Source organism: Stegodyphus dumicola, chromosome 2 (genome assembly GCF_044657685.1).
Source record: "Stegodyphus dumicola isolate Sdum_Otavi_A_Nest chromosome 2, ASM4465768v1".
Classification (NCBI taxonomy): domain Eukaryota; kingdom Metazoa; phylum Arthropoda; class Arachnida; order Araneae; family Eresidae; genus Stegodyphus; species Stegodyphus dumicola.
Genome location: NC_140769.1, coordinates 203,465,815 through 203,478,620, shown reverse-complemented (window position 1 = coordinate 203,478,620; position 12,806 = coordinate 203,465,815). Strand labels below are relative to the sequence as shown.

Sequence of the window (12,806 nt, the reverse complement as noted above, 5' to 3'; positions counted from 1 at the left end):
AAAAAGCATCTTGCCGGCAGGAGAGTTTATGCGGAAAAGGGTAGAGTTAGAGTACTTTCAGAGGAAGAAGGCTGGGAGTGGGAAAGTTTCAGTTCAGAGTTTTGGTTTACAATTAACTTGATTGGACAAGAGGCATCTGCATTAAAACGTTACGTAAGATAGAAAAAATCTGGAATCTGTGAGAAGAGATGAATTTAGGGGCAGATCACCAAATTTAGAATGTTAATTTTGAGATCGCCAATTATTTTTTGAAACAGCTATCATATTTTGTTATATCTTACATATATATACTGGACTATATATATATATATATATATATATATATATATATATATAATTTATTTCCTAAACAATATTGATTAATTGATTATATTATCTCCTAAGTTTAATTAAAGTAGAATTATTTTAAAAGAGTGAATCCATACTGGTAAGTTATGTTTTGAAAGATGTTTTGAAGTAATTTGAAAGCAAAATGTTAATAATGTTTTAACGGGGACTGGAGTTAATTCATCATGAAGAATAAAATTTCAATTGTAAAAGGAAAAATTAAAAACATGTAATCATTGTCATTGATCGGAAATTAGTTGACTTTTCAAGGGGAACAAACCAACTCCCGTTCAATGAACAATAATTGATAAAAATACGTAAATACGAAGGTTTTTCGTCTTTACTCGAGTTATAAGTTAAAGCCAAAGCGGCAATTCTAGTCAGGTCAATATTTCCGCGAATAGAAGGGATTATGAACCAACATATATATATATATTGGATGGTCATGAAAAACTTCCCCGATATATGAACCCCTAGCGGCATCCGAACCAATCGAAGTGAAGATTGAAGGAATACGCTCGAGATTATGATGATTTAAAAAAAAAAAAAAAAGGAGCTCTCACGGTCACTGTCACACTGGAAACATTCCGAAATTCTCGTATGGCAGCATGGCAGCACCAACTTTTTTCCTGCTCAAATTAATCAGCGCATTGAAAATCCTAAATAGCATTGAAACGATACACATATGATAAAAATTGTCAGCGTAAAACATTTGCATAGAAGAGCATTGTATAGGACCATTGACAACGCAAGGCAAGAGAGCGAAAGAACTTCAATAACTAGGGTTACAAGTTTCCAATATACTTACTTTTGCAGACGATAATGCATTGCATGCGGGAGGTTGTTGGCAAAAATGACGAATGTAACAAAGCAGGACAAATCTGTATAACTTATATGTGTATGTTAACTTGTATGTTTTACGGTATTTTTCAATTCTGACAAATCTCATGGATTTGATGCGCGCATCTTAGATTTCAGATAACCTGAAAACTGGAAATCCATTGGAGTGAGAGGCCACGAAATTGAAGGGTTACGGGAGATGACTCTACCTTGAAACACTGTACGCGTTTGAAAACTTGTAATTCCAATAACAGTTTTTTCCCCTCTCTTATGTTGTCGTTGTCTTTTACAATGCTTTCTCCAAATCTTTTACGCTAGCAATTGTCGTCAAACGTATATCATTCTAATGGCATTTAATGTTATTCAGCGCGTTGATAAATTTGCGCACGAAAAAAAGTAGGTGTTGCCATTCGAAAATTTCGAATTTTTTTCACTGTAACTGAAAACGTCAGAGTTCGATTGTTTTACATCATCACAATCTCAAGGGCAAACCGTCAAATAACAATATCTGAAATTTCATTTCGAGTGTTTAGGACGGATAGGCCTCTAAGAGTTCATATATCGGGAAGTTTTTTCATGACCACCGTGCATATATATGCATATATATATATTCTTTTGCTGATTTCGTTTCGGTTTTTACCAAGGAGGTTAGAATAGAAGGAGGGAGGGTTTGCAGTTTCCTCCTCTATCGGGGAATGAAACTCCACCGAACAAGCGGCGTCCATGTTTGTAACTTCAAAACATTGCATTACGGCAGTGAAACGTACGTGTTTTTAAGCTGTTCCGTGCATGCATTTTACAGTAAAAATATGTTAAATTTATAATGAAACGCTCCGCTATTAATAGTTTTTTTTTTTTTTTTTTTGTTTTGTTTTTGTTTTAAAGTTATTAAGATGATATCCGTAATTTACTACGTACAGAAAATCATTAAGAAATAGTTCAAAATCTAAATGCATGGGCATAACATTAAAGCCTTTAAAAATGATGTTTCTGCATATTTCAAGAATTTGTTTAGGTTTCATTAGTAACCTGTCGGGTGTACATTCCAATTTTTTCTTTAAGAAGTGATATTTCTCATTTATTTACAATATTATCCTAATTTATTAAAAAATTATTTTAACCTGAAATTAATAGCAAATAATTATCTAAAACATAGTCATAGGTTGCATTTTTTTTTTTTTTTTTAAATGAAAGTTTTAAATAGATTCTTTTCATGACCAACAACTTATAACAACAAGAAAATAAATATTAACAAAATAAAACAGATTTATGTGAATTCAATGATTTCAGTTTATGCGCGTGAATTGAGTAATAAAGAAAAGCATTGCTTTATTTAACACCTTTACAATTCCTAAAAATAGTAACAATTGATTTCTTACTTTTCATGAAAATTATAAAACGAATTGCCTAAAACGTTCAAATTATACAGTTTAAATCCTGGCATATACTATCATTGTATATTAGGGGACGAAGATACCAGCTATAAACAGAAACATTAAAATGTATTTAACATATTTTGATTATTCTTAAGTTTTTCACATCTGAAAAGAAAACAACATGACATTGTGATTTTTTTAACATATTTATCAAATTATATAAAAAAAGAAAATCAATACTTACGAGTGAAACGTAATCCCAGGAATCTTTTTCGAAAATGGATTTGTGCATCCATATGAAACACAAGCTGACATGCTTCAAAATGAAAAGAAAATATATATATATATATATATATATATATTGCAATTGCAGACTTCCTTGCACAAGTCACAGCGATAACAGTAACATGGCCGCCAAGTTTCACCGTTTGAGTTGAACCTTCCCTCCTTCTATTCTAACCTCCTTGGTTTTTACCTAATTCGAGAGAATAGATTATTGTTTCTGTTCACCTTTCTTTGGCGAGTGGCAATACTATTACTAAAAGTTTTATTCTGCTTAATAAAATAATGTATTTACTAAGTAATGTAGCTACCAAATTTTTTTTTTTTTTTTTTTTCATTACAATGTCTATTTGTAAATCTATTTGAATGTTTCTGATGCTGCTAACTATGCTATGCAATTCTTTAAAAGATTTTGAATTTACAAGCACAGCAAATAAGACTATCGAGACTTTGATTAACTAACTTGCGATTTTACTCGTGCAATAATACGGTATTGGGTTTCTTGGTAGACAACCCGAGAAGGTTATAATGCCCTAATTCATTATAGAAAAAAAAAATACGCAATTTAACCAGGAATAAAATGTTTCGCATATATACATAATAATGAAAAAAAATTAACATTTCTTGGTATACAACCCAAGAAGGTTATAATAATTCATGATGAAAAAAAAGTATTTAACCAGGAATAAAATGTTTCATATATGTACATAATAATGACAAAAAAAATTTGGCAGAAAATGGTAAAGAAAGGAATGGTTTGCAATAAAGGCAGCCGAATTTCAATTTATTTTCTTTCGTCTTTCTTTTACATTTTATGACATGGAAAAGAAAGTCGCTTAGAATAGAAAACGAAGACGATTAGTCCACACTTCCTATCTCTTTTAATGTGATTTTGCTCAATTCTGAGACCTTTAAGTAATTATTTTCACAAAATAAATTAAAACATTTTCTAATTAATAGATACGAGTTTTATTTAATAAATGATTTCAAGTAAAACATGTTAAAAAAATTTTTAAATGCATTGCGCTTCGTGCATGCATCCAGTTACGCCACAAAGGTATGCGGAAAGGAGGGTGAAAATGCCTTATATACTTCTTTTGAAGGGCGACTGGGAATGAGGGGACCCATTCGCCAAATCCTAGTGGTGACATATTATTTTCCACCACCTTTTAGTTCGGACGCCGCTTGTAGGGTTTTTTGGGATTTTTTTCGATGTCTGGAAACTGAATAAATCGGAAATGCCCTCGCCTGGATTCGAACTTCGGACTTCCCGATAAAGCTTCGAGCGTGTTACCAGTTACACCATGAACGCATGCAGAAAGAAGGGAGAAAATACTTTACAAATTATATTTAGATAGTTCAGTTTAATTAAAATTTAAAAGCATAAATTTTAAAATTGTAACTTGTGTAAATCATTACGTTCAATCACAAAATAAAAATATAAGGTGTAATTTCAAAAGAATTAATAAAGTTATAAATTTAGTATCCTGTTTAATTAAGACGTTTTGTGAATAATCATACTTTCAAAAAAAAAAAAAAAAAAAGGGGGGGGGTTGTTCTCATTCAGACTTTTTATTTGGTCACGTGGGAAATTTCTTAAGCTGGTTCTATTCTACTTCATTTAAAGCCTTCACTTCTAAAAAATTCTTTATTTAATGTTATTTATTCTAGAACTGCGATTTTAAGAGGCGAAGAACTGACGGTTGTTGAAGAAGAAGTGACTGCAGACTTTTCTAAATACAGTTTGAACTGGATCAGTGACAATATTCCAGTCACGAAAAAGAATAGTCGATCCAATTTCCCTTTAATTTTAGAGGTACGTACCTTGAAACGCATTAATTCTGTATCATAATTTCTTACTAATCACTCCTATTAATATGCCGGATTCATATGTCCACTCCTCTTTCTGTAATCATATGGTGATCTATTGCAGAAGTTCTTCTATAAGGGGGGCTAAAAAGTAGAACAAACTTTAAGAGGCTGTAGAAAACGTCGAAACAGAATTTGTTGCTTTTCATAAACTGCTTGATCGAGAATGAAATACAAAGGCGCTAAAGGGCGTTTGCTTGCTAGCTGGTTTAGTTCTGGAAGCATAGATGCAATGAAGCTTCAACTTCTGAGTAGGGAGAACACAATGCAAATACTGAAAGAAGCATACACTTACGAGCTCTAAAAGGACTGTAGAAATATTATCTTCAAGTCTTGTGATGGAAACAAAAGTCAGAAGAAGGGTGTATAAGACCCTTTTATTCAAACACAAAAGATCCTCACAGACGGCCTCACTTGAGCTTACATGAGTCAACACTTATGGCTTAATTTAAACAAGTAACTGTAATAACTAACCTAACCGCTCGCAAGATAATTTAATCGCGCAGGAAGGCTCTGGTTTGTCGAAAACCGGCGAGACAAGGTTAATGGTTAGAAGCACTCAATGCCAGAAAATCAAATCCATGTTTAGTCACATTAATAACGTGGCTTCAAGTAGGCAGAACACGCTCTGAAATCAGCTTGTGAAACCTTCTTTTAAACAGCACTACTTTTCCCTCAGTCTGAATAAACGCGCGTTATCTTATTCACATTCTGGTATGAAAAGCGTGAGTGAAAAAGAAAGGGACAGAAAAGTTATTTAACTCAAAATTAACTATTTGTCAAACATGGTTAATATTTATATTTTAATTAATTAATTTAAAATGATATTATATTTGAAAATAGAAGAATAGAACTGTATTTAATTCAGTTCTCATAAAAATAATGGTTAGAGATTTTTTTCCTATTGTACAATGTTTACATATTCCACATTAATTACAAGTTGCTGTGGATAAAAACATCCCCAGATACTATGACATCATCTGCTATCATTGCATTGTCCTACGCAGTTTTTAACCCAAAGGGCGTTAGCCCAAAAGATCTATGTTCGTTTTGGCATTTTGCGTTAAAAACTTTAAATGTCCGTTTCACTTTTCAAGTTCTTGCCACCAAATATTATCTCCCTGTGTTATATTTTAAAAAATTAAATAATGAAGAATCCGCATAAATGTATGTGTGTTCCTAGCATTGTGATAAAACAAATGTACTTAGAGCCATCAAATTTTGAATAACGTAATCCTCCACCGAATACGGGCATCAGGAAGCCGGAATTTGGATTTTGTTTTATTATCTATTTCATATTTTGCAACATTTTAACAAACTTTTAATTAACAGTCTCAACGATTTCAAAGCGAGCAATGACAACGCTGTACGGGGAAAAAAAAAAAAAAAAAAAAAAAAAAAAAATTATCTCCAGATTGCGAGACGGCGTATCGAAAATTCTAAAAATATACTCATTTTAAAATTATTTTGGATATTGCTGTAGAATTGAATTTTATGGTTTAAGTGATATCTAATAAATAAATGTAACATACAAAACGTTAAAAAAACTTTCAGTTTTTTCTTAAATATTATTATTATTATTATTATTATTTTGTTTCTACACTTCCCATAGACAGTTTGGTTCTACACTGACAGGCTGTGACTGATGAACTGAAATTCTTTTTATATTGAGTTTTAATTTTATTTCAAAGATTTAAGAAGTAATACATGCCTACAAAACTAGAAAGTATGGCATGTCATTCAGATTAAACTCACGTAATATATTCGGTTACAGTTTTTTATTTTTATCATACAATGTTTATACATCCCAGATTACGTTCAACTGAATTAAATACTGTTGTTGATAAAAAACTACTTCCAAATACTTTGACATCATTTGCGTTTGTCTTTTCCGTAAATTGTTTTTCCTAGGCTGGTATTTGTGGTCGCAATTTTTCTATCGTTTCACAATAAACTTACTTAACTTTTTTTAGATAAATGCCCAGTTAATTAGTTCCTCCGGTTAATCGGAAGTTGATTCTACATCCACCCAGCTGAGTATGTTAGGATAGTACAGTTAACGAAAGTGTTTTTCGGCAATCAAAGAGAATACAGTGGAAAAATGAGAGAAAAGAAATAAGCGTTTGTAATGCTAAACGAGCTGTTTAGTAATTATTTTATCTGAAAATCATGAAGATTGATTACAAAATTAAAAAGAAATAGGATCATCATGAAGAAATATGTAGAAAAATTAGCAACGTGAAAGGAAAAAGATTAATTTGTGCAGGTAAAACGCATTTAAACACTCCCGAGATTGCAAAGAGATTTTATAGAAGCAAAAATTATATTTATTTACGTAATTCAAAGAGAATTAACGAAGGAAAAGACGAAATACCAGAAAGCAAATTGTACTGTAACTGTGTTTAGAAGTTCGTTCATGATAAAGTTGTCATCGTTCATAACATTGGCAAACACATTCTAACGTTCTTTAACCTACATCTCTGCATTTCTCTCCTCTGAAGTGTAAGTACCTGACCTATTAGACCCTCGAGATACAGATGAACCGGTATACCTCGAAGACACTTTCGGACCTTTAAAAAAAATTGTTGAGGAAATGATAATATACACATCTGTATTAATATGTTATTTTGCGCTTTATATAATGAAAAATGGAACAATAAAAACTTTGTTTAATAATTCTAATTAATATGTTCTGCTCTTTTATTCAGCTTTGTTCGGCTTTCCGCAAACAGTATGTGTGAATGTGTGTGTGGACATAGCTTATAAATAAATTCTAGGGGTTAACATGCATATTACTCGTATACACGTAACGAATTTCGTTAGGATCGACATTTTGAACTAAACTGTATTTTACTAACTTACTTATTCAGTGTCATTATTATTTATTTCATTTATTTATTTTTTAAAAATTTTATTTGTTTGTTTATTTATTATTTTAGTTGTGTGTGAGCCATTTGTTTTCTAGGGTTAAACAAGGCCAACATCCAGAGATAATTAAGTCAAAAAATCAAGCTTGTAGGCGTTTTTGTGGTTAAAAATTTCTTTTAGGAATTTGTGTCCGAAACTAAGATGCGGATAGTAATACTTTTACTCAATCATACAAGTAATAACGTTCAATGACTAAGCAAACAATACTGCTATAACAATACTGCTATACAAATGACTGTATGAATAAATATCTCTGGAATAGTTTGCCACAAGTAGAAATCTTAAAGAAGTGTATGATAATTTTGGTCAGGTGCCTTCTTTCTAATAATACACGAAATTAAAATTTTTACGTGGGATTATATTTTAATAGAATAATTAATCACATTCTGCAAAGAATATTCAAGTTAATGAATTATTCCTCTATTTATTAAATATTTTGCAAGAAAGAAATAGGCTTGTACTGTTCAAAATTGCTTCTGAAACAATTATCAGAGTTGACTTAAAACACTTTCATTTCAAATAAAACCATCGCTTTTATTTATTGTATAAACACTGGCCTCAGGTATATAGGAACAGACGAGACACTTGCCCCAGGTCTCCAAATTCTTCTACAATATTTAAAATATGTCAGATTTACATTTTTCAATCTTAAATTTTACAAAATTAGAAACAGGGCAGAAAAATTAATCAATCTTAAGCTTCTGTCTCTGTTCCTCTAGTTCCAAATTCTTAGGAGATAGCTTTTATATGCTTAATCAGTTAACCTAATATAGATTTTCAGAGAAAATTATACGACTCTACCTTATTTCAAGTTGTCAAATCAGTAGAACTGTACAGTGAGCCTCACCACTTATCGTTCCATTTGATCTTTTAACTAAAGTTAACAAAATTTAAATTATAGGTTTAAAATAAAATATTTTTATTTGCACATCAGCCTAATGGTTACACTAAACTTATAAGTAAAGGTATAAAAATGAGGGAAATATAGAACAACCAAGTTAAAATGTGAAATACAAATTAACACTTTGTAAAGTAAGCTTTAGCTTAGGCCTAAGTATTTGCGAAGAAAATCCGGCTTGCTGAACCTAAAGCCGGTAATTCAATTCATACATAAAGGAGGCATGAAAATAGTAAGAGATCAGTTTGACTTCCAAAAGTCAAGTCCTGTCACAGTCTCCTGATATGTATAGTGGTTAGCGGTGCGTGCGGACTCTATATCATTTGGGCTCGTAGTATCCCGAAGTAAGTACGTAAGTATATAGTAACTAAGGAGCTCTTAGAATACTGACAAGCCGAAAGTCCTCGCTAGTAGTTTGGAGGTAGAGGAACATATACAATCAACGATTAAATTCTCATGTCCCATCCATTTCTTTCTGCCCAGCCACAAACTCCAGAACTCTGCGCTTATGTACATGAGCTAAGTTGCATTCTAATGCAAGTTGATGAAAGAAGTTACAGTACACCCAAAATAACAAAATAACTGGATCAATTTTCAGAAAATCTTATAAAATATGATCTTGTTAAAAATTTATGAGCTTATATTTTAGTCAGCACGTAATAAATTGAGACCATGAAATCAAAACGACCTTTTTCTGTTTGTTGTACATAAATAATTTTAAATAAGAAATATTGAACCGTTATGTTTTTCGTGAAATACTTTCTGTAACTGGGCATCAATGAATATTTGCTGTATTGTGTAAAGTACAGGAGGAGTGCTCTTTCTCAAAAGGCTTTGCCTCAGCCATTTTTAAAAATCTGTTGCTAGAAATTGAATTTCGAATTGTATCATTTAAATAACTGGGATTCGAAATTCATGTTTCTTGTATTATTCAAGTTTAATGCCATAAAAGTCATTTTTATATTAGTGTTCGAAATAATAATATATATAACATTCATTAGTAACTTTTGTGAACAGTCACCCAAAATTTTAATCTGATTAATTTTGATAGCATAAAAATGAATTTATTCATAAATGGAAGAAAAACGCCGATGTAATACGTAAAATTAAGTATAAAAAGTGTTTAGCCTGGCTTCTTAAACTACATAATATCCATACAAGTTTAAAGCTATATTTTTGGCAAATTTTATAAACATGTTTTTTGATGCGAGTAATTAGACTACTATTTTTTTAGATTTTTATGATAGCTAAGTCATTCATCCACACAAAACTTAAGTTCCGCGTATTTTTATGAAAGGTATCACATCACCAAAATTGTCGTACAGCGAATTCCCGATTTATTAGGGTAATGCCCATAGTAAACTTAAAATCAAACTTAGTCCGGGGGAAGAAAAAAAAAACACAAAAACCTCAGAAAGGAGGATAAAATGAATAACCCAAATTATAATTAACGGAAAGATACTATTAGCAATTTGCCTATATTTTCAAATACATTTAACTGAAGAATAAGTTCATTTAAATCAGTACTTAAAACAAAAAGAACACGCTGTAAATGACGGAAGAATAAACATCATAAAAAAGGAAGAAATAAAACTGACAACGACATTAAAGAACACTATCTGCCAACAGTTGGGCAATTTTTCCATCATTCCACAATAAATAAACTTAACTCTCCTTAGCCCGAAAGGGCTGATAATTTCGAAACACGATTTTTTATTGATTCACTTTAAATGCCGTCTAGCGTGAATGTGTTATTTCACTTTTCATTCGAATCTGCGAGCCCACCAGCGTCCGAGCGATAAAGTCCCTGAACATTAATAGTTCGGTCCGAGGTTCGAATTCCACGAACGGGCTGGCTGCATGGTCGTTTTCGTGGTTTTGCCCACGTGTAACGTGTATACGAGCCAGTTGCCCTTGGAAAGTTCTCCACGAAGGCATCTCTCCGCTCAGGCAGATAGCCCTTGACGCTTTGCCATAATCACACACACACATTCGAATCTGATGCCGTTCGTCAAAATATAAGATATTTTGCCTTTCAAGATTAATCTATCTATTATTACAAATTAAGTTATTTTAAAAGCATTTGATGCATTTTTAAGAATACTATGTTTTTATTTGTAACCTGATTGATTTTAATAAAAATGCTTTTCATTCATGACATATATAATTAAAAGCATTAAATATTTTTATGTAATGACGTTATGTATTTTTTGATTATTCAGATACGCAGAAGATATGTAATGTTCCCTTGTTAGTTTGAATTAATATTCATTTAATATCCTATAAAATATCGTGCTATACCGCCTGGATCACTTTTACTGATAATCTTTATTTATAAAGCATATTGAAATTATGATAATGCATACTAAATTTTTTGGGTGACCTTTTTTTTTTTTTTTTTTTTTTTTTTTTTTTTTTTTTTTTTTCCAATGAGGCTGGTTAATAGCAAGCAACTGAGTTAATTTAGCGCCCTGTAAATCGTGAGTTGACTGCAGTCTGAAAACCTGTCTTAATCGATTCATATCTTAGAAGGGAAGCTATAAGTTTACGTTCGATTTTTTCCAATAATATTTAGTCGGCGATTATTTTTGAAATATTTGTGCAACATAATTAATTATACTTGTTTAAAATGCTATGCAAAATTTTTTCCTAAAAATTCATTGCTAATGATTTATATCCGTGCGTTACAAAACCCATGATAACAAGAACACTCTTTATCCTCTTGTAGCTAGAAGACAATGGCATTTTGGAACTATCCCTGCAGTTCAAGTTTTACGGAGCTGAAGATACAAGCCACTCTGCATGGGGTAAATGTCTTCACCAGATAGAATATGACTGTTGCTATAAAGAAGAAAATTCTTTCGTTGAAATAATCAAAGAGAGTTACAGATGAAATTTACTTTAAAAGTAGACTTAATGTACAAATGAATACAAGATGAATTCAAGAAGTGAATATTTATATAGGTTGCTTGTTGCTTTCTCAAAGAAACCTCTTTTGAATTTTCTTATAAAATATCTCTTCAGGTTCATTTTCGCATTAATGGCGAATTTCGATACAAGGATAGAATCAGTTTATAAAAAACATGGTTTTTGCTTTCATTAAAAGAATAGCTGCAGTTCTTAGTGATATTTCAAAACTTACGGAAGTTACATAGAATATTTTATTGCAAAATAAATTCAGTTACTTCGGAAAATAAGAAAAAGACCTAAGATTACATTTGTAATAAAATAAGATAATTAAATTCCTTGGCTGAAATGAAAAAAGATATGGGTCTTTAATTATTCTATCTCAAATTCTTCAATCTTCCTAATGGAGTCAGCTTAGCTTACTTTACGGCGTTATCTTTTTAAAAACCTCAATAATTATTCAATGCATGGATTTGGTAAAAGAAAAGTGTAATACATGTTAGATATAAAGCATCTTTTTATGTATAAGACAACAAAAACCAAGCAATTTTCTTCAGAAATATACTACTATAAGTGTCAACGTTGCCTATGGACCATCATTAAATTTAAAATGTTGTTCTTGACACCTATAACAATTTTCTTATTCTTCAGGTAAATATTATCAATAAAACGTTTATTCAGTACGTCGTTCTTTTTCTTCCTTCTTTAGTGGAACCACTAAAGAAATATATTTCTTACGGTCAGAAAATTTTTGCTGCAATCTAAATAAGCTGATGATGAATATATATTTTAGCTGGAAATATCAAACTGGCGCATCAATCCTTCTACAGAAAACTGTTTAGGACGTGTTTTTGTAAGTAACAGAAAAAATACGTATTTAGTTATGATATCATGTGTCATCGAATTATTCGAGGGCAATAAAGAAGAAAAAAACTGCACTTCTCAAATTTGAACCAGCATAAGCACAGTCTATATAGTCTGGAAAATAAAAATAATATACCTAACAATAATGAAAATAAACTTTTGAAAAAGGGACAAAAGGTTAATCCATAATTAATTTCGTATTCTTATTATTAAATGAAAAGATTTTTATCAGCTGAAAAATAAAATTGTACACTGAGGGGGGGGGAAAGGACAGTTCCCCCGTTTACAAGGCCCAATTGTAGAAATTCAACTTGAGTTTTCCATGTCTGGAAAGTGCCAACGACTTCATATAACAGTATATATCTCGTTGGAAAGTGCGACTTAGGATATGTATTAGATTTGTATAAAGCATTGCTCTAATGTAGGTATTTTGACACAAAAATCGGACTTTTTCTGAAAAATCATGCCATTCTTTTTTTTCCATATTTCAATTCTACGACTCAAATTATGCCAAA

At 31.2% G+C, this 12,806-nt stretch overlaps 1 protein-coding gene across 1 annotated transcript in view; it reads left to right on the top strand.

Annotated features, from left to right (window-relative positions):
* LOC118190489 (CB1 cannabinoid receptor-interacting protein 1-like) overlaps positions 1–12,110 on the top strand; it is a 45,301-nt gene extending 33,191 nt beyond the window's left edge. Inside the window, exons 3-4 of the mRNA XM_035361205.2 lie at positions 4,497–4,641; positions 11,249–12,110. Coding sequence (XP_035217096.1) covers positions 4,497–4,641; positions 11,249–11,413 — 310 coding nt within the window. The 3' untranslated portion in view covers positions 11,414–12,110. The remainder of the gene's footprint in view (positions 1–4,496; positions 4,642–11,248) is intronic.
* The last annotated feature ends 696 nt before the right edge of the window (positions 12,111–12,806 follow it).